At 45.5% G+C, this 22,044-nt stretch overlaps 1 protein-coding gene across 3 annotated transcripts in view; it reads right to left on the bottom strand.

Annotated features, from left to right (window-relative positions):
• Positions 1-19,858, bottom strand: part of GRIK2 (glutamate ionotropic receptor kainate type subunit 2) — a 662,376-nt gene extending 642,518 nt beyond the window's left edge. For all 3 annotated transcript variants that reach the window (XM_056856041.1, XM_056856040.1, XM_056856042.1), the window contains exon 1: positions 19,715-19,858. In XM_056856041.1, coding sequence (XP_056712019.1) covers positions 19,715-19,829 — 115 coding nt within the window. In that variant the 5' untranslated portion in view covers positions 19,830-19,858. The remainder of the gene's footprint in view (positions 1-19,714) is intronic.
• Between the last annotated feature and the right edge of the window lie 2,186 nt (positions 19,859-22,044).

Raw genomic sequence — 22,044 nt, 5'->3', positions numbered from 1 at the left:
ATATTAGTGCCATTGGCTAATTCTTGAAAAGAAACAAGTACGGCTTTTAACCTTCTTGACTTGTTTTTACCAGTTTAACCCTAGAATATCTCCTTGTCCTCATTATCTGGGTACATTTAAAAGGAGTTTGTTTTATAAGCTATCATGTAAGTACTTGTTTTCCCTCTTGCAGTTTTGGACTTCTGAGAAACATTTTTTCATTCATTCATTCTATCAGTTCTGTCTGCCATGGCTTCTCTCCTGGAATTCTCCTATATGCTTCTTGCTCCTACTAAGAGCTTACTCATCACTAGAAAAGTCTCACCAGGTGATGACATTTCTGCCACCTTCACAACTTCAGCGAACTTTCATTTTCACCCCCATTGGCACAAGACAGAGGCAAGTTATTAAAAAAAAACTTTTTGGGAAATTACAAAGATCTCACCTGCAGAAATTCGACAGAGGGAAAGAAACCCAATCAATACTTAAATAAGAGCTGGCTTTACGGAAAAAAACACCTAAATGACAGAATTTTGCAGCTTCAAGGAGGCTGATCAGGCCATGACAGCACATGCAGAGGCAGAGAGAAATGTGTTTTCAAAAAAAGAGAGAGAGGCCATTTATGCTTGGTAATTAGCAACACGTTCCAGGCTGAACTGCCCCGCAGCTTTTTTTGAGTTTTTCACACTGAAACGTCATTCCGGAAGTGACTGCGAAGCCAGCGCATACCTGCTTCACATTTCTTAAGAGCTCTTTTTGCGCGACCTTTTGTGTTTGCTCTGCCCCCGCCGTGAAGAATCCCCTCAAGGAAGCATGCAAAATTCACAGCAGCGTGTTAGCTATGCAAATGGAGGTTGCTAATGGAAGGAACAAAGGAGCAGGCGAGTGGGGGTGGAATTTCTCCTTTTGCGTTGGGATCGTGAATAAGCATTTTAAAGGTCACATTAAAAAAAAACACCTTTGAGCCAGCATCAAAATTGACCCTGCATAAATGGCCCCTTTCTCATGCACCATGAAACCCTTCTGCTGAGGGCTGGAGGACGCTCATGAACCAAGTGCCATGTATCATGGGGAACTGAGGTGAAGGAGGGGGGAAATCAAGCTGAATCATTTCCTTTTGCTCTTCCATGAGCATGGCAAGAAGGGCTGCCTTGAGGTACTGCCACAAAAGGAAAGGAAGGCGATCTTTTATTTATTTTTATTTTAGGTTTATATCCCACCTTAGTCCAATGGGAGCCACCCATTTGCACTATTCCCCTTCCTCATTGTACCTTTGAATGCCACCTGCCCCTTTGTCCACCTGGGCACTTGACCCTAGTATGGAAGTTTTATTTTATTTTAAAAGTCAGGTCAGCCAAATTTGACATCCAAGAATCAATTCTACCTCTGTTAGGTTTTTTTTAATGTTTTTATTTGCTTTTAAGGATATGGGGTACAGAAAAGAAAAAGGGGAAAGAGAGGAAAAGGGGATCCACCCTACTCAAACCTCCAGAGGGAGAAATAAATGCTATTTACATTTTGTTTCCATTCTTAACTTGTACTAGTATACTCTTGCTACAAGACTATGTGGTAATCCTCATTTTATACTTAAATGCTTGATTTCCTATTAATTACCTTCAATATGTTACTTAACATTTCAGTGTTACTCAGAGAAAGAGGGATAGATAGACAATTGAAACAGTAAAATCAAATCCATTTTCTGACTTACGCTTATCTTATATCTATTTCGTTAAATAATACTTATATTTAATTTCCTATATACTCTGTCTTGTTTTTCCCTCTTAGTTCTGTCTTTCTTAATACTGATACTACCGTTGGCAAAACTTTCTGGGGGATTTTTCTTAGTAAACTCTGCTTCTTAGATACTCCTATTTAAAATTTTGGGTCATGAATCTATAATATGGTTCCCAGCTGTTTTGGTGCTGTTCAGCTGTCTCATTGTTGATATAATCAGTCAGTTTAGCCATTGTTGCATAGTCGACCAGTTTTTCCAACCAGGTTTGCAGATCTGGTACTGTGTCCGTTTTCCACATGGAGGCTAGCAATATTCTAGCAGCCGTTTCAAGATATTTAATCATATGGAAATCTTTGCTACCTCTGTTAGTTTTGATTTAATAATCTTGTTTTTCCTCAGTCATTTGTAACAAGAGGCGAGTTTTCAGGGTTGGAGTGATCAGAAAAACACCAAGTCCAACCCCCTGTCTCTAAGGCAGGGTTCACACATCTGGCCAACCCATTCATGGATCACTATCTGACACTTCTTAGGCTGGGAGACCTGAGATACTACAGCTCACTACTGGCATACAAGAAATTTGTGTACCGGCTTCTGAGCATCCAGGTTTACAATGCCAGTGTGGTGTAGTGGTTAAGAGCAGCAGACTCTAATCTGGAGAACTGGGTTTGATTCCCGTCTCCTACATTTGAAGCCTGCTGGATGACCTTGGGCCAGTCACAGTTCTCTGAGAACTCTCTCGGCCCCACCCACCTCACAAGGTGTCTGTTGTGGAGAGGGGAAGGGAAGTTGATTGCAAGCTGCTTTGAGACTTCTTAAAGGTAGTGAAAAGTGGGGTATAAAAACCAACTCTTCTTCTCGGATCAGAACCAATGGGTTGAAATTAAATCAAAAGAGTTTCCATCTAAACATTAGGAAGAACTTTCTAACAGTTCGAGCGGTTTCTTAGTGGAACAGGCTTTCTCGGGAGGTGGTGAGCTCTCCTTCCTTGGAGGTTTTTAAGCAGAGGCTAGATGGCCATCTGTCAGCAATGCTGAGTCTATGACCTTAGGCAGATCATGAGAGGGAGGGCACCTTGGCCATCTTCTGGGCGTGGAGTAGGGGTCGCTGGGGGTTGGTGGGGGGAGGTAGTTATTAATTTCCTGCATTGTGCAGGGGGTTGGACTAGATGACCCTGGTGGCCCTTCTAACTCTATGATTCTATGATTCTTCTCTAAATGGAGAAAAGCCTCAAGGGCTTTATGGTTATGTAGTGGCTTCTGGATGCATCTCCCCATTTAGCACAGGGCAGCTGGAATGTAGCCAGCTCAGAAACTGTGGCACTCATGCCTTTTGGCCTGGGTAATGCTGCTTACCAAGTGGCCTGCTCAGAAAGTGACACTGCCCAAGCCAGAGGCAGTGCATCAGAGAGTCACGCCCCATTTCTAAGGTAGCAGCACACTGGCCCTTCCAGTGCTTAATGGAGAGATGCCCTAGCGACTGCTTCACCCTCACAGAGCTCTCTAGGTCATTGTTCCATTTAGCACTCAAGAGGCAGATAGTTGTGGGGAGTGATGTTAGGGAAGATGATATTATGGTGCGGAGATCTGGCACCAGAGCCATTTGACACTGGCTCCCACTGAATTATTATATCAAATTAACTCCATATACCAGATCATGGCGAACCAAAAGCAAAGAGCAGCCATAGACAAGGTAGTGCTCTAGAAACAAAGGAACGCTAGCAAAGAAGAAGAAGAAGAAAGCAATCAAGATGGTTACTAAAGCAGACATCCTGGACTCTATGTGATCAATATATTTAAAGTATCGCATCCACAAAATTAGCAACGTTTTAGCATCATCTTACATATTTGAAGCCATTTTTTTATTATATACAACTCGGATATCTAAATTTCCCCCATGTCTTTCATGTGTGACCTTTCGGAGAATATTGCTTCTCCTGTGTCTACATCACAGTAAGCTTGAAGATTGCTTTCCAGTGGTTCCCTGCAGCTGTTGCCGACAAGAAAAGGACCAGCCCTGTCAGTCAAACAAGGCTGGTTTTGTTTGTCTCTCAGGCAATGAGCAAAAAATAAATAAATAAAAAATCTAAAAGCCAGTGAAAACAAATAGGGCAATTTCTCAACGTGTTTGAAAATTATTTAATGGAAAGAATACTATCATTAGACTTAATCGCTGGTACAAATAAACGACAGTTTCATTAAACTCATTGCCTGTGTGAATATGGATCTCCCATAGCTATCATTTGAGAAACAAACAAGCCTTTTAACAGGAGGTGTTTTTTAAAAATTCAAAATCCAGCCCATTCATGTACTAAATTAGTAATTAATGATCGGAGCATGTCTCTGTTAAATTAACGATAAATTTAATAAGTGATTTATTTATTTAACCAATGATTAAGGGTTTCGCTCTGTGAATGTTTTAAAAACACCACTTTAAGAAACATCAAAAAGGTTAGGAACTTTTAAACGTTGGCTGTTATGACCATGTTCTGCTGTTGCCAACAGTCCTAGAGAAAAGTGTCCTGTCCCTTTTATATATAGATGCTTAATATTTGGAACAGGATAGCTGAAGCTTTTTTTTTTGGCAGGGAGGTAAATAATGTCACCTGGTAAATAACAACCCATTAAGCCTCTGTTAAAGGGATGGGACATTCTTTTCTCCAGGCAGTTGGCAACCCTAACTGAGAAATCCAATGTATCTTCTTTATATGGACAAGCATAAGAACATAAGAACACAAGAAAAGCCCTGCTGGATCAGACCAAGGCCTATCAAGTCCAGCAGTCTGTTCACACAGTGGCCAACCAGGTGCCTCTAAGAAGCCCACAAACTAGACGACTGCAGCAGCACCCAATACAATAGGCATGCTTCTCTGATACTAGAGAGAATAGGCATGCATCATGACTAGTATCCATTTTAACTAGTAGCCATGATTACCCTTTTCCTCCACGAACATGTCCACTCCCCTCTTAAAGCCTTCCAAGTTGGCAGCCATCACCACATTTTGGGGCAGGGAGTTCCACAATTTCACTATGCGTTGTGTGAAAAAAATACTTCCTTTTATCTGTTTTGAATCTCTCACCCTCCAGCTTCAGCAGATGACCCCGCGTTCTAGTATTATGGGAGAGGGAGAAAAACTTCTCCCTGTCCACTCTCTCCAAACCATGCATACTTTTATAGACAACTATCATGTCTCTCCTCAGCCGCCTTCTTTCCAAGCTAAACAACCCTAAGCGTTTTAACCGCTCCTTATAGGGCAGTTGCTCTAGTCCCCTAATCATTTTGGTTGCTCTTTCCTGCACCTTCTCAAGCTCTGTAATATCCTTTTTTAGGTGTGGTGACCAGAACTGTACACAGTATTCCAAGTGTGGTCTCACCATAGATTTGTACAAGGGCAGTTCACTTGCAGTGAGCAAGTTCACTCATCGTTGTCCACTTATCACAGAAAAGGCTTACATGAGTTACATTCAGTAACAGACCTGCCCATCAGGACCAAAGCTCCCAGGCAAACACAACGGAGGGTAGACATGGCCAGAATGCATTAAAACTGGCCATGTCCATCCTGCAGCACAGCAAAACTGCTAGCAGCAGAGAAGAAGTGGCTGGAAGAGGAGCAGCCCTACTATTGTGTTTGTGTGTGGGGGGGATTCAAGTATTTCATTAAAAGGCAGCAGTTTGTCATTGACAGTGCAATCCTAAGGGGGGGTAGGACAGGTGCACCCGGGGACAGCACAGCTGGGCCGCCTACTGAATGGCTTCCTGCCTGAGCGCCACAAGTTGAAAATGCAATTTTCAGAACCCCCCGTGAAGCTGCACAGTTGAGTGTCACGGGGCTATGCCTCCCTTTTTGCTGGCTCAAGTTCATGCCGGGAAAAGGGGGCATTCCTGGGGCGAAACGCTGCAGGGAATTGATTAAAGTCAGCCCCAACCCCAGAAATGCCCTCTTTAGCACTGGGGGGAGCCCTTGCACAGGGAAAATGCTGCCAAGGTGGCTGCACTGGCATCCATTTGTGGTGTTGCCGCACGTCTCCCCAGCACCAGCATAAGTGGCCACTGGTGTTGGAGCCAATTTAGCTGGCACACATGGCATTAATGCTGGCACAGGGGTCACACTAGCACCAAAGACCTTTCAGCCCCACTCCCTTCAGGATTGCCTTGCCCATGTATTATGTTTTTACCATCACAGAGTGGACTATTTAACGTCCTTCTCCTAAGGAACCAAAATGTCTTGGGTTGCCAATGGCAAGAACCCACTAAAATAAGGTATCTTACCTGCCCTACGATACTTTATTAACCAGGGGGATAGACTGTTATAATGTTCACATTACAAATCTTGGAGACAGTTATAAATTATTATTTTATTATTATTGCATGGTTTGTCACTGAGAACAACATCAGAAGGATGGTGGCATCAGAAGTGAATAGAAATGAAGCCATCTTAAATGCTTAAAAAAAAAATCCTAAACCCTAAAGCCTTTGAATAAAATTATAGGACTGGCATGAAGTCACCAGAGCCTGGAGATTCACATTAAACTGTAAAACTTTAGTGTCTAGAAACAAAAGGTCACAACTGGGCAACGCTTGAGATAATGTCCTGATGCGGCTAGCTAATGTTAGTTTGATCTTTAAATGTGATTTTCCCCCCATTGCCTTGAGATGTTTAAGCAGATCCTTTAATGTCTTTTTAATGCTTTTTAAAACTTTGTTAGGGTTTTTTAAAAAAAAAAATCCTCAGCATACTCTGTAGACTGAATGAGTGGGTAGTTAAGTTCACTACAAAGAATGGACAGAACTGTTGGTGCCTAGGAATACAAACCATACTTCTAGTAAAAAATAATGCTCAATCCTGCTGTTCTTTTCTTCCTGCAAGATTTTATGTATATATGTATATGTACCGCCTATCCATATAATGGAATTCACATGCAGTTGTGAGCATTAACCCTGAGCTACTAGAATACTAATGAAATATAAGTGGAACAATTCTCTAGGGGCTTCATTGTACATTGTTCTTCCAGTTTGCTCATGGAATGTATTGGGAAAATCATTCAGCATGTCTTCAAACATGCAAAGGACCCATGTGCCCATGAGAGCACTGTAAATGTACTCACATGGGCACATGGGTCCTTTGCTTGTTTGAAGGCCCGGTATGGACATCCAGTGTGGTGTGTTCATTAGTAACTGAGAGACTTGGGTTCAAAACTCTACTTAGCTGTAAAGCTTCCTGTGTAACCTTGGGCCGGTCACACTCTATCAGGCTGACCTAATTCACACAATGTTGTAGAGATATAACGAGAAGGGGAGAGCTATGTGCTCCTTGGAGGAACGAAAGGACACAAATGGGTAGAGTGATCATTTTTCTTGCTGATCCAATCCTCATGCACAGGGGGAAGTCTTTAGAGGAACTGTGTGGGCGTGCGCATGAGCATGTGTGTTTATTGACCTTCATACCAAAATGTTCTTGGGTAGGTGGCTGCAATCTATCTATTTGCTCAGAGTTAAGTCTGGTTAACCCTAAGTGGAGCTATAGCTCAAATCTATACATGTTTACTCAGAAATCAAATACTACCTATTTCAATGGAACTTATTTTTTGCTGTCAAGTCACAGCTGACTTATGCTGACCCCATAGGGTTTTCAAGGCAATAGACATTCAGAAGTAGTTTGCCATTGCCTGCCTCTGCGTCACGACCCTGGTATTCCTTCGAGGTGGAACTTATAGTACAGTATAGTACAGGCTGGGGGCCAAATTGCCTTAGGGGGCAACGTGTCCCCTATGCCAGTGTCCATGCAACTTGTGCCATGCAAACTGGCACGGATGCTGGCATAGTGCCACTTGCACTGGCCCCCCGGAAAGCCGCAGCAGCATGGCCCTTGGACGCTGGCTCAGCCTCCCACAGGCATCCTACCAGCACAAGTCCTCACACCAAAGTCCCAGGAGGCATTCCCAGGGTGTCCCTGACCACTGCAGCTCTCAGGAATGGGCTGTTAATCCCATGTAAATATGCATATTTACATATGGTAACATAATTAGGGTTGTAGATTACAGAATGCTGGAAATCAATTGGGGTGGGTGGAAATATTTCTGGATTAGTGTCATCCATTTCTTATGTCCGCTCGTCCGCCGGCGGCCCTGGCCTCCCCGCCGGTGTAAGTACATGTAATCACATGATTACACATACTTACGCCGGCGGGGAGGTCATGCCGCCTCCTGAGGGGATTCGCCCACCCCCCCCCCTCAGGAATGGGCTGTAATACATTTTAATTTGTGACTAGAGAAAGCCTTAGAAGGTTTTATTTGGTTAGGGACTGGTTTGGATTAAAGTATCCTATGGGTATTTGTTTTGGCTCTAAAGACTTCAAACCCAAAAGTAGCTCTGTAGAAATAGCCATGCACAGGCACTGCACAGATGCAATTTTCCCTTGAGCCAACTCCCCCCTGCTCCGCAACCTGCTCACATCTCTAAGCAGGGGTAGAAATTTGGGTCACAAATTCCTTGTCCCAGCTGCTGACTCCTCCTTCACTTGCAGTAATTATTTGTATGCTTACCTGACAGTAAACTCCATTGATTCTCTCACAAGTAAGCATGCATAACAGAATCAGGCTGTAAGTCCTCTCTCTCTTACAACTGACAAAACGTGCCTATACTACTCTGACCTGAATAAGGCTGCAATCCTAAGAACATTTACTAGAGAGTAGGTCCCCTTGAGCTCAGTGGAATTTGCTTGTATGTGAGCATGCACTGTTAGGATTGTGTTGTAAGTATCCCTAAACAATGTGAAAACTTGCAATCCATGATTAAGAAACAAAATATTCACCAATAACCTTCTCCAGGTCTCTCTCTCTCCCTCTCTCTCCTAAGACTTTTAATTGTATGAGTTAATACATTTTAATTTGTCACTGGAAAAGGTCTCCGAATGTTCTGTTTGGATAGGGATTCATGTTTGGATTAACATGCCTTGTGGCTATTTGCTTTTGTTTAACAAACTTCAGAGCATAAATCAGCTTTATCAAAATGGATAGCCTCATAGGCGATACACAGACCTTGAGGGTAAGGTCCTAATTAGAGCCAATTTATCTCTCTGATCCAGACACCCAAAACCTGCTCACATAATTCCTAACCGGTATAGAGGTGAAAGTCATGCCTTCCCCCTATCAATTGCTGCCTCCTGCCATGCCAATATACCTTCTTTAGGGAAATGTCTACAGTGCTTTGATGAAGAATAGAAGGTAGTAGGAACACTTATATCCTGGTTTCAGTATCTACTACAAGAAAATTAATTGAGTGGGGAAAAAGAGGATTGAGAGGTTCCAGTAAAATATGGAAAAGCAATAGTAGGAAGGAAGATTAGGAGTATAAATATACAAGGGAGAGCTGAAATCCATATTATAGGCTGCTTCTCATTACCCCAATTTATGGTGAGTAGATGGGATTGAGGTCCTAGAGATATATACATGTTGAAAGTTAGATGGTTTTCTGAGTTTGAAAAAGCCATGCCAGCATTGCTTATGGAAATATTAGTATGCTTTGTGCAACTCCCCACTCCGTTCCCCCTCCCAAAAAAGATGAGAAAACCATTGAGACTGTGGTGAGGATAAAATAGAAGAGAGGAGAACTGGGGTATTTCTCCCCACTGGGGAGAAAGGTGGAGTATAAATGAAGTAATTAAAAATAAGTAAATGTATGAGTGTTGCAAAAGAACGGGTAGGACTGATGCCTGAGCAGGCATAGTCAAGATGGGGCTGTTATTTTTCTCATCCTCCACAATCAAATTTCAAACATAAAATTCTAAAAATGCAATTCAAAAATCTGACCAAATTTTGTTTCAGTGCTATTTTGAATATGAGTTGAGTGCATGCATCAAACAGGGCAATCCTAAGCAGAGTTACACATTTCTACGTCTACTGTAGTCAAAGGACCTCTGCTTAGGGCACCTCTGTATCCTTCTCAGTATTTACATCAGATTGCTCTGGAGTAAAAGGAATTAGTATAGTAATGTGCAACTGCACAAAGAGAGTGGTTGTGCTCAGTGATAATGTGCAGGCGTGGTGTGGTGGTTAAGAGCGGTGGACTCTGATCTGGACAACCAGGTTGGTTCCCCCACTCCTATACATGAAGCCTGCTGGGAGACCTTGGGCTAGTCACAGTTCTCTCCAAACTCTCTCAGCCCCACCCACCGCTTTGAGACTCCTTAAAAGGTAGAGAAAATCAGGGTATAAAAACCAACTCTTCTTCTTCATGCAGAAGGCCCAAAACTCCAGTAGCTGACATCTCTATATAAAGCATACCAGGGAGCACTGTTGGGAACCACACCTGCCTGGCTATGCAGAGAAACTGGTGCCCGCTTCCACTGATCTCCTTCATAAATAAGTCTGTTTACATTAGTATAACTTGGAAGCCTGCTTCAAATCTGATAAAAGGCATTTGTCAAGTTGTAAGATAAAAGTGATTTAAGAGGCCAGTAAAGGGACAACTATAGTCATACCATGAACTGCCAAAAAAACAAATCAGTGGGTTATAGATCAAATCAAGCCTGAACTGACCCTAGAAGCTAAAATGACTAAACTGAAACTATCATATTTTGGTCACATTATGAGAAGGCAAGAGTCACTAGAAAAGACAGTCATGCTAGGAAAAGGTGAGGGCAGCAGGAAAAGAGGAAGACCCAACAAGAGATGGATTGACTCAATAAAGGAAGCCACAGCCCTCAATTTGCAAGACCTGAGCAAGGCTGTCAAAGATAGGACATTTTGGAGGACTTTGATTCATAGGGTCGCCATGAGTCGGAAGCAACTTGACTGCACTTAACACACACACATATTCATATTGCAGTCCTAAGTATACTTTCCTGAGGGTAAGCAATTTTGAATGGACCTGAGTAGAATTTTGAGTAGACCTGCTAAGGATGGATCTCCAACTGTGCAATCCTGAAGGGGGGCAAGTGCCATAGGAGCTGGTGTAACCCTGCGCCGCTGTCCGTGCCACTTTGCACAGTAATAAAGTGGCACAAACACTGGTACAGGGGCACTTATGCCGGCGCCATGGAGTGACATCGTTGGGCAGGCCTTGGCCGCCGGCTCTGCTGTGCAGGAGCAAAACTCCAGAAGCAGGTGCCTGCACAGGTGTCAAGGGGGCGTTCCTGGGGTGTTCCCAAGGGTGGAGCTGACATTGGTCAGCTTCCAAACCCCTTTCAGCCTGGGAATGCCCCTCTGTGCTGCAGCATTGCTACACCAGCAAAATGTGTTTCTTTAAAAAATGCATTTTAAACATTTATTTTTCAGCCAAGAAACCTCTGTGGAGATGGCGTGGCTGCACGACTCCCGCCCACTGCCTATCTACCGTACCTTCGGGAATGGCCTGCCCATCTCTTTTCTAATATAATGCAGGAAATATTAGCTTTTACAGCTACAGCTTGAAGCTTGGGATACCAACGTGCCATTCCACAACTTCTTACAAGTCCATATTAGTGATACTATGAATATTCAGATAATTGGAGAGTTGAAGATCTAGGAAGGGAATGTCGAGTCCACTTTAGAGTGGCTGGACTTTTATCCCCTAAATATGGAGACATGACTGCATAATATTATGCATGGGGTTTCACTAAAACTCCCAGCATACATGACTGAACCATATCTGCATGCAGCCTTGACAACTGAAGAGAGCAGAAACAACAGAGGGGCGGGTTTTTTTGGGGGGGGGGTGTTGTATTATTAACTGGCCATCAAGCAAGAATTTCAGTGACAGATTTAAGGAGAGGAAAAATGAAACCTAAAAAGAAAAATAAAGCTCTCTCTATAACAAGGGAGGAAAGTGTTGCAGGGAACTAATGCAGAAGTGGGTCTCAGTGTTAAATGGAAAATCTTTCTATCCTAGAATCTATAAATATATTGGTTATCAAATCCCCTGCATCAAATATCAGAAAGCACGTTTACCCATTATCCACATTCATATTGATTGCATTAATTGACCTCCTCATGACTTCCAGAATCCAAAAGTAGCCATTTTAAAAATATGTTATATTTCTGATCAATAGACCATCCTTTCACAAGTTTCTTTGGCTCAGAATTGTGGATGGGAAAGGCCTGGGAATCCTCCAAAGATGCCCCAGGGAAAAGAGTTGATTTAACCTGCTTTTAATCTCGATAATGCATTAATGAGTCTTTTTAAAAGGATAATTTTAGCTCCCTATCTCCATCCATAAAGACCGCATACACCTAATCTGGCTTGCCCTTTCAATTAAACTTGTTCCAGGACATTGTATTTAGTCAGCACCCTGAATGGGTCATTAAAATTCTTGTTCGGTAAGAGTTGTGTGCCGCACACTGTTGTTTTTAAATTCCATTAAATCCAAATGGTCTTTATCACACCATGACCACTGTGACTTCAATCAGCCAATTTAATTACCTTACAAAATTGTCAGCACAAGCGGCAAAGAAAAACAGGAAGGGCTGTGACGTTATCAAATTGAAATCTTCCTCTCTGCTCTTTAATCTGGACCAGTCAATAACAATGCTCTACACCCCCTTCCTTCCTCCCAGAGACTCTTAACCTTGGCTTTCCTCCAAAGAATTTTTTGTGTTGTTGTTGCCAAAGACTGAGTTTAAATACCTTGTTAATATACACTAAAGGCCTCCTGCCCTTAGCAAGTGAATTTCCCCCCCTAGCTCCCGATAAACAAACAGGGGAAAAATACCCCCACTTTCAGCTCCATAGGGGCTGCTCAACGAACCGGCGCTTTTGCATCTCTCTGAAACCAAAAGTCAGAGTTACTCTCTGCCATACAAATACCCCCAAGCACAGTTTAAATACCTGCCGAAAAAGAAACAAGAAGTAGTGGTGATCTCTGCCACTTCAGTGCGTTAATGCATAATTCAGTTTGACTCGACTTGCCTGCTTGGAGGACAGACTGCAATAGCAGCGAAGAGTCATTTTCCAGAAAGAGAGTAATCAGTTGGAAAGAAATCTGAGTCAAGATGCCTGCTGCGGGCACATTCAAGTAAAAGACACCATTCCGTTGCAGAAAGAGACCCTGGGAAATTCAAGGATGGTCCCAATGTCCCCTCCCCCTTTCTGCCCCCTGTTACTATAATAATGGCTGTGCAAAAACAATCATCCAGCTGTCAACACTATATCATTAAATCTCCATTAGCAGAAGCATTAGTGGGTTGCTCCATGCAAGGGCCCTCGCTGTGCTTTTACTTCCCATCACTGAGGCTAGATAGAAGGTAAGGTTTAATTCTGGCTGTTTGCATAGCCATTTTCATTTCTCACTGCTTTTACCCAACCTGCAGAAAGCAACGGGCAAATTTAAAAGCTACAGCTTCCCCACTGCCACCATTACAATCATAATGGGAGCTGTATCACACTGTTGGTTTAATTCTGTTTTATTCCTTCCTGTCAAAGGGTCTCTTGAGGTTACCCTGAGGTCTTTCTATTCAGGCAGTTTCTACCATGCCAATAACATGCAGGGCCATGACAGTGTGGGGGAGGAGAGCAGCCGCCACCCAGTGGCATGCAGAGAGGGTGGCAGAACTGCCTCTCCTACCAGGTCCACTCCTCCTGTAGGAGAGGCAGTTCTGCTGCCCTCTCTGCATGCCACAGGGGTGGCAGCTGCCCTCCTGCCCCCCCCCCCACCAGCTACGGCCCTGATGACATGTCATTCTTTGCTTCACAGTCTTTGTGTTGGAACATGGTGGTCTTCTTTGACTAACAGAGTCAATGAGGGCAGGAAGACCCAAAGAATGTATTCAATACATTACACAGACATTTCAGTGCTGAAGTTCAGAGGTATCATTTCAGCATTTCTCTGTGTGTGAGGGAGTGATTCTAAGCAAAGTTTTAAAAGATACTTTCAGGATTAAATTGCAAGCTTTTCTTAAGAGCCTGTCTTACAGTTTCTTGTTATAATAGATAAACTCTATAAAGGTTCTCCTGCTCATATGCAATATGTGCCATATGGAGATGCGACTCTCCCATTTAATCTAAAATGACTCTCTTGTCCCAACCAAATCTGAATATTGTTGGTTAGCCATATAAGCAATAAAACATTATAAGAAACTGTCAACTTTCTTTCTTCCATAATTCTTTCCATCTCACAATAAAGAGCCATTTTCCAGAAATAGTAATCAGATGGTGTGGGGGAGGGGGAGAGAGGGTGACACGAGAGACCTGCTATGGTCAGAGTTTTGTAAAATACACTGTTCTGGTACAGGCAGAACCATGCTTGAGGGCCATGAAAAACTTGACAGGCTACGATGTACTACTCTTTTGTACTGGAACAATGCCCTAGAAAAATAACTGTTAATTTCACATACATTGATGCCTTTTAAAATTATTTTATTTTAAATACGGCAACCACAAAGAAAGAGAAGATGAGAGGTAGAAGAACAGCAAGAAGAAAAAGAGCACTGCTCTATAGCTGCAGACCTCTCACCTCTTCCTCCAGTGGGTTCTCATTGGTGAGTAGGGATCATTGCAGAAAAAGTTTGCTTTGGAAATTGTAGGCTGGATTACACTGCAATACATATACTATGACAAGTACCTGTACATATACCATCCATTCAAAGGCCATTAGTATTTGGATGAAAGGCATTTACCAACTTTAATGGAATCCCCAAAGATGACACATAGAGACCTCTACTGGGGCACAAAATTATTTCTGAGTGAAGAGAATTCATAAACCACAGTGAGCCTAGAATTAAAAGTTATGGGAGCCTTGTGCTGAAAACAATATCAGCCCCGCACTTCCCTGATTTATATAGGCCACGCTTCATTTTGCATGTGCTTACAAAGCATACAAAGATAATCACATTAGTACATTCCCAGCAAACATCCTATCACAGGATAATATGAAGCACCAGTCTTTTAACCATTAGGATTGTTGAACAAGAACCTATTGATGAACAAAAACCTATTATCAAGTACTGAGCTATAACAAATGATAATGAACCAGTAAATAGAAAGGAATGTTCCAGTCTCCATACAAGCATAGTCTCCAATACTAATAAAAAAGCTATGTCTTCTCTTCAGCTAGGGTCCTAGTCCTATTCTACACCATTCTTAAAAGGAACCATTAATTCAGATTACAGTCTTTACCAATTGACTGTTGTGAACTTGGAAGAATTTTATTCCGTTTTGCTGCTTTTCAAGTGGTTGTGAAAATGGATTTTAGTTTCTAGTTTTAATTATTGACTCTTTCAATTGTAAACATTTGATATTTTTGACTGACTTGATTGTTGTTCATTGTGAATGTTTGTAAGACATCCTGTTGTGGCATATAAGTGCTAATACATCTGTGATGCCCTTTAAAATGATTCGTGAATAACATACTGTAGAAAAAATAAGAATTAAATGTGTGATTTTTTTCGTGTTAAAGAGGTGAATGAAATGACTTAAGGATTTAAATGTCTGGAAACAGTAATGTATATGGCTTCCAAACTAAGAGATGCTTATCATTATTATATATTCTTGCTGAACATTCTTTGAATATGCCTTCTAGAGAGAACAGTGCTTATGCTGGCCCTCTGTTCTCTTGACCCGTTTTTGCACACAGCAAACTGCTTCCACAAGCTGCTCTCCAAATCAATTTGAGTTGAAAGCAAATGTCAGTAAAATCAGAGGGACTTACTTTCAAGTAAATGCTGTTGTGGTATAAAACTTGCTTGTATTCTATGCTGGTGGGGCAGAGGTAAACTAGGAAGTGAAACATCATGCAACCTCTATAAAATGCTCATTAACTCAAAACGGCCCTTCTATTTGAACTACCATATTGAGCCTACACCGCAAACTCGGAATAAAGTTCATATACATATATAAGTATATGCTTGGCGTCTCACTCATTTCTAAAGAAACTTCCAGTGAAAGCAAGTTGCCCCAAAAACAACGCTCCCCAACTGTGGGCAGCTCCAGGTATTGGCCTTGGTACTGAAACAATATTCCGATATACATTCAACAAGAGTCATTCTGAACAATTAAACATAACATGAAGTAATCCTATGGATGGAAATATTGATGTGAAGAAAAACGTGTGCCCATGTATAGGCCTGGTATTATTTATGCTTTTCTTTCCAACAGAAAATATCACCAACTAAGACAATGACTCAGGAAGAAACCTAAGGTTATGATATTTTACATTTGTTTACAGGGGTGGCCAATTTGACATTCTTGCCAAAATCAGTGTCCACGCTTCTGTTGTTTAGTCTGGACGTGAGAAATTACCCTTCCCTTGAGAGACCCTGTTGCAGTCAAAAAGTCCAGAATCCAAATGCCTGAGCACTTCTTTCTAAAATAAAGAGCTCCAACAGCAGGAGGTGGTGAACAATGCAAGCGTTTCTTTTGATTCGCTTGGCTTCAGCGGACCTGAATCAGTTGACCGAATGGGTGAGGGTTAATCATGAGCTCCCATCAGCTTTTATCGACTTCGATCCACCTTCTTTGCCCATTGTGTTGTCCTCTCGGATGGACAACCTGATTCTATGGGGTGGCCCGTGAGACAGAACTGGAGGAGAGCCAGAGTTCCTGGCGATGGGTCTTGTGCTGGGAGCCCCCTATAACAAGAAGGCAAATGGGATGTCTAAAGAAGGAGAAGGTGGAATTCTGACTGGCTGCTGATAAAGAAGGCAGCGGATCTTCTCGGCTCCTTTCTTTTTCAGCACCACGACCTGCTTGTCGCTCAGCTTTCTATCAGCCGCCCACAACCATGGGTTCTTTCCCCCTCTCTCCCAGCTAAGCTCTTTTCAAAGAACTACAGATGGGAAGCCTGCCCTTACGCCAACAGGTTCTCTTACATTCCCTGGCAACATTAGGGGAGATGTAGACCTGGGAAGGGGGGGGCAAAGCCCTCCTCCCCAGCATCTCATCTCAGATCTTCGCTCCATCCACTCGACCCTCCCAACCTTTGCGGGGGTTGAAAAAGTGCTGATCAGGGGAGAAGCTGTACTGAGCTTGAAGGATGCTGCCTTCGGTAGCAACAACGTCTTGGAGACGGGTTTTTAAAAAAGAAAAGAAAAAACATTCCGGAGATAACCCTCTTAAGTTTCAGCTAGTTCGGCAAAAGTTACAGGGTTTCCAACCATGGGGCCGCCAGTTCGGCAAAAGTTACAGGGTTTCCAACCATGGGGCCGCCCCCAGCTCTCCCATTGAGTTCAGCGGGATTGAAATCCACTGATCTAGCAGTGTACACCGGCCCCTCCCTTTAGAAATGGGGGTTGTGGCTCGGTAGGTGTATGGAGGTTGCGGTCACCTCCACCGTCCGATCGATCCACAGCGGTCAATGCTTTTATTTGAATAACCCAACACTGATGGGGAATTCCAGATTAGGACGTTTTCAATTAACCCGCTCAAGGGGTAGCAGAGGTGTGTGTGTGTGTTGGGGGGGGGCATATTGACTTTTATCTACTGGCAGATGCCACCAGGAAACCGGCCCCCCTCCTGACACAAAGGACAATCACGTCGCCGCGGATTTCAAGGCGCTACAGGTCAGATCCCCTCGCAATCTCACACCCCGCAGGTGTCCCGAGGACCATCTCGAGCTGCATTCAAAGGCACGAGCATTCCCGGAGACTGTTGCTAAGAGCAACGTGCCTCTTTACGAGCCGCGAAGAGGGGTGGGGGGCGCGAAAGGAAAGTGGAACTAGGAAATTCAGCACAAGCGATCGCCGGAGCCCCGGGTGTCTTTTCGATCACGACCTGCCTCTTGGTCCAACGCCCAAAGCGTGGTTTCTTTCCTGGATTTCTAGTAAGGGTTTTTTTTTGGGGGGGGGTTGCTGCTATGACCATCACAGCGAGGGAGTCGTGAAACAGGCGCGACGGGCAAAGACGCGGGCCGTCTGGTTCCAAAGTCACCCATGTCTTTCCCGGCGTCGAGAAGCCACCTGGCATACAAACCGAAACCATTCTGCTCAATGCATTTTCAGACATGTCGCATAATGCACGTTGAATCCACTTTCGATGCACTTGGAAGCTGGATTTTACTGTGTGAACTGGCAAAATCCACTTTTTCTTTTTTTCTTTTTAACGCTCGGGAGGTTTCGCCTTGGATTTGCCGCTCTCTAGATGCGCCTATTCCCCATCCCAATTCTCAAAACTCTGCATGGGGGCTTATGATTGAGTTCTGAGAATTGGGATGGGGGAAATGTGCATCTAGAGAGCGGGAAATCCAAGGTGAAAGCTCCCATGCATAAATTATCATTAAAGTGTACTGAAAGTGGATTGAAAGTGCATTATTTGGCATGTGTGAAAGGGCCCCCTATTGTGCCATTGACCGGAACGGGGTGTAAATTCTAGGGCTGGCAGCCAGGCGACGGGGGGGGGGGGTTGCCGCTCCCTCTGGCTGCTCTCCTGCTCTCAACCCTCGCCTCATTTTGGACTAACTTTTCTCGGACGCGTTTGCTCCCCGCGCATTAAAACCACCCGGACCTTAGCGCGGTGGCTTGACTGCTCCTCCCAGCTGGTCTTGGTCTACCGGACCGCCCTGCTTCCCAGACACAGGTTGACCTGTGATAAAACTCAGTTCAAATGAAGACCCCCCCCCAAACCGTCCCAGAGAGGTTGTGGGGGGAGGTCTACTGAACTTCACTCGGGCATACTTGTGAGAAATCTTTGCAAATCTGCCGACCTTCGTGATCGCTGTGACAAAAGGCAAGGAACCTTACGCACGTTAACTCGGAACTAAGTCCCACTGTCTTCGGTGGGGTTTACTCCCAATTAAGCGGGCACAGTAGTTGCATAGTCAGACCTCCCCCCCCCGCCTTTTCCCCACACACGCATGGGTAGGAGCCCAGCACAAGCGGATTCATTCCCAAAACATTCTCCTCAAGAGTTGCTCCAGGGGCTTTATCTGGTGTGTGGCTTGCACCTATAGACTTTTCTCAGGACAGTTTAACAGGGCGACCCCAGGGTGACATCCAGCCAGAGAGATGAGTCCGGCGCGCCCTCTGTGCCACTGAGCCAACCCTTCCCTTCTTTTGGAGAAAGGGCATTTGGAAAACGCCGCTTCCGAGTTGGGTCTCTGGACAAACGACCCGATCCGCCGCGACCCAAAGGTCTCCTAAGCGCAAGTCAACAAGACGCGGGGAGAAAAAGAGAAAAAAGCCTTCTCCCCCGCTCGGTTGGCATCGGGTCCGTCCTGGCGACTGGCCTCTAACAGGCCACTTATGCAGGGGAGGTTTCGCCTTGGATCTGCCCCTCTCTAGATGCACATTCCCCCCCCATCTGAATTCTCAACAATTTTTTATTGTTTCTTTTTATACAAATTTGAAATATATATTTCTTATTCTACATACATTGTTTGTATAACATACTTTTCTCATTCCCTTCCATCCCTCCCATCCCCCTCCCTAGCCCCACTCCTCCTTATAATTTTTAGTCTCCTGACCCCAGCCACGGGCACGAAGTCTGGATCTTCCACCGAATGTCTTTTCTTCCTTCCACTGATATCCACTCTAAGTAGGTCTTCCACCTACTCTGAATTCTCAACAATCAGCCCCCATGCAGACTTTTGAGAATTCACGATGGGGAAAACGTGCATCTAGAGAGGGGCCGATCCAAGGCCAAAAACAAAACAAAAAACAAAAACAACCCGTGCATAAGTGGCCTAAAAGTGGGCCAGACGGGGCCTGGGCACGCTTCAGAAAGGGACCCGTCCGCACGAATCAACAGTTCTCCAAGCCGAGGAGCCCTGGCAGCTCGCAAGCCAAGGCACCCCTCGCCGGGCTCCTTAGTCAATTGCACAGCCTTAGTCAATTGCACATCCTTAGTCAATTGCACAGCTTTAGTCGATTTCACCGCCGCCGTCCCTTAGTCCATTTCCCAGGCTTGTTCGGCTCGGCCGCCGAGGCGCGACCCCGCCGCCTTGGCGGGCGATCGGCGGGGCGGGATGCCCATCTCCGCCCGGAAGCCGCTCCGTCTCCTGTCCCCCTCCTCCCCGCCAGCCAGCCCCCCCCCCCAAGCCGGCAAAATCCTAGGGACACACATAAGGATGCCAAGAAAGGCTAGGAAAAGCCGCCTTACCGAATCTCAACACATGCGTGGTTCCTTGGGAGCATCTAATCCACAGTAAGCAAAACAGGAGCCGAAGGGTGCCTCTGAAGACCGGGTGCCTTAGAACCGCGGGAATAATCTTCATGGTGTTTCCTACGCACACCCGCGCCGCTTGCCTCTCTCTCTCTCTCTCTGTCTGTCTCTCTTTTCGGTCCCCCCTTCGCCGAAGCGTCAGGTTTTCCCCCTCCCCGGCGGAGCGGCGAGCGGAGGAGCCGTCCGGAAAGCGCCTGGCCCTGCGACGCGATCCGATCACGGCATGGTGGCGGCGCGGGGGGGGAAAGGCTCTCCGCTCCCCGGAGCCATCGGCGATCCCCGCAGGCTCTTCCTTCACTGCGCCAAGGAGCAACCTTCGCCCGCCAGGGATGCAGCGGCGTCCATGGTCGAGTCGGGCGGGCGGGCGGGCGGCGGGGTGGGGGGAGAATCCAGGGGGGGATCCGAGCGCACGCAGGCCGGGCCGGGCGAACCTGGGAGGTAGGCAAAAGGGGGAGGGGGGGAAGAAGAGGGAGGGGGGGGAGAATCAGTCGGCGATCCGAGCTGGCGAGAAGCGCCGCCGAGCGGGAGGCGGGCCCTCGCCTGGCTGCCGGGCTGCGCTTCCACCGCACTGCTGCATGCATGCATGCATGCGCGGCTCCTGACGCGCAGCCAAGAGGAAGCGGGCTCGGGGCTGGAGGCGGCCGGCTAGGCGACCCTGGGACCCGCGGAGCTGCCTCCTGCTGAGTCAGTCCCTTGGCCCATCAAGGTCGGGATCGTCTACTCGGACCGGCAGAGGGTCTGTGGGGGGGGGGGTCTATTCACATCACCTACCTTGCCTGGTCCCTTTTTAACTGGAGATGCCGGGGATAGAACCTGGGACCTTCTGCATGCCAAACGGAGGCTCTCCCGCTGAGCCGCGGCCCCTCCCCGCTTCTCTCGCACAGCCTCGTGGAATGATGATGATTATTAATAATAATAATGCTTTTTTTATTTTAAAAAAAAAAGCAACTTGGCTGGGTGACGCGCCTGACGTGCTGATGGGTGCCTTCCAGTAACCTCCCCGAGTCTGGGAAATGAGCAGTTCTTCTTCGCGTGGAAGCCGGTGTGTCTGCTACGTCTGGGGCTCTGAACTACAGTCTGCTTCGACAGAAGTAGTTCCCGGGACTCCAGCCAATTAGAGGGCAGGTCAACGAGACTTGCAGGGAAACGGATCCGTGTCCCGGGGAAACGGGGACTGTGCCAGGGGAGCTCCTGGCGATCTTGGGATTCGACTGGAACCCCCAGGTCCCGTTCAGTAGTGAACAGGTTGGGGACCAATATAAGCAACCAGTGTGAGTGGCGGGGGAGGGGGGTATTCTAGCAAAGCTGGTTTTAAAATGTTCATAACTGACTAGCTGGGCCCACAGCAATTAGCTTAAGAGAAGAGCATCGCCATTGTTCCGATATATATGTGTGTGGATAGATAGATATGTGTGTGTGTAAAGTGCCTTCCAGTTGCAGCCGACTTATGGCGACCCCTTTTTGGGGTTTCCATGGCAGGAGACTAACAGAGGTGGTTTGCCAGAGCCTTCCTCTGCACAGCAACTCTGGTATTCCTTGGTGGTCTCCCATCCAAATACTAACCAGGGCTGACCCTGCTTAGCTTCTGAGATTTGAGAATAGCCTGGGCTATGCAGGAGAAATGATAGATTAGATAGATAGATAGATAGATAGATAGATAGATAGATAGATAGATAGATAGATGTGTGTGTTTCAGGCCTTTGCCTTTTTTGCTGGAGCAAAGGCTCTTGACATGAGTCAGGCCAGGTTCTGGCCACAGGTCAAGTCCTTGGTTCTCATGCCTATGAACGTCTGTGTACAGTTTCGCTCATCCTGTTTTCTGCAGCTGTGGTAATGTTTAGTCTGTCTTCCTGGGAACCGCTTATGTTGAGGTTGCCTAGCAATGTTCACCTTTTCAGTCCGTAGTGTCTTTAACATGTAACCTGCCTGTGTTCCCCATTACTAGTCTCACCTGCCTGTAGGCAGTCAGTCCTTTAATCTGTCTTTTGCTCCTAATAAAGTATTACTGCTTCAGAGCTACCTGCCTGGATGAGTTTGCTTATGGGATACTAGGGGCAGACGTGTGTGCGTGTGTGAACTGCAGCCTTGTCTTCCAATGCCCAGGCATTCATTTTCTACTCCTGCTTATACATAATGTCGATTACTGTAAGAAAGCCACTTTGGCTTTGACTTTCAGGCTAGGACAGGAAGAGGCATTGCCAGGACTATGCTGCACTGAAGTATACAGAGTACCCAGAAGTAACCAGGAGTGAATGAAGGTTTCAGTT

Source organism: Euleptes europaea, chromosome 10, assembly GCF_029931775.1.
Source record: "Euleptes europaea isolate rEulEur1 chromosome 10, rEulEur1.hap1, whole genome shotgun sequence".
Lineage (NCBI taxonomy): Eukaryota > Metazoa > Chordata > Lepidosauria > Squamata > Sphaerodactylidae > Euleptes > Euleptes europaea.
Note: the sequence above shows the minus strand (reverse complement) of the source record. Positions and strands in the feature narration are given on the sequence as shown.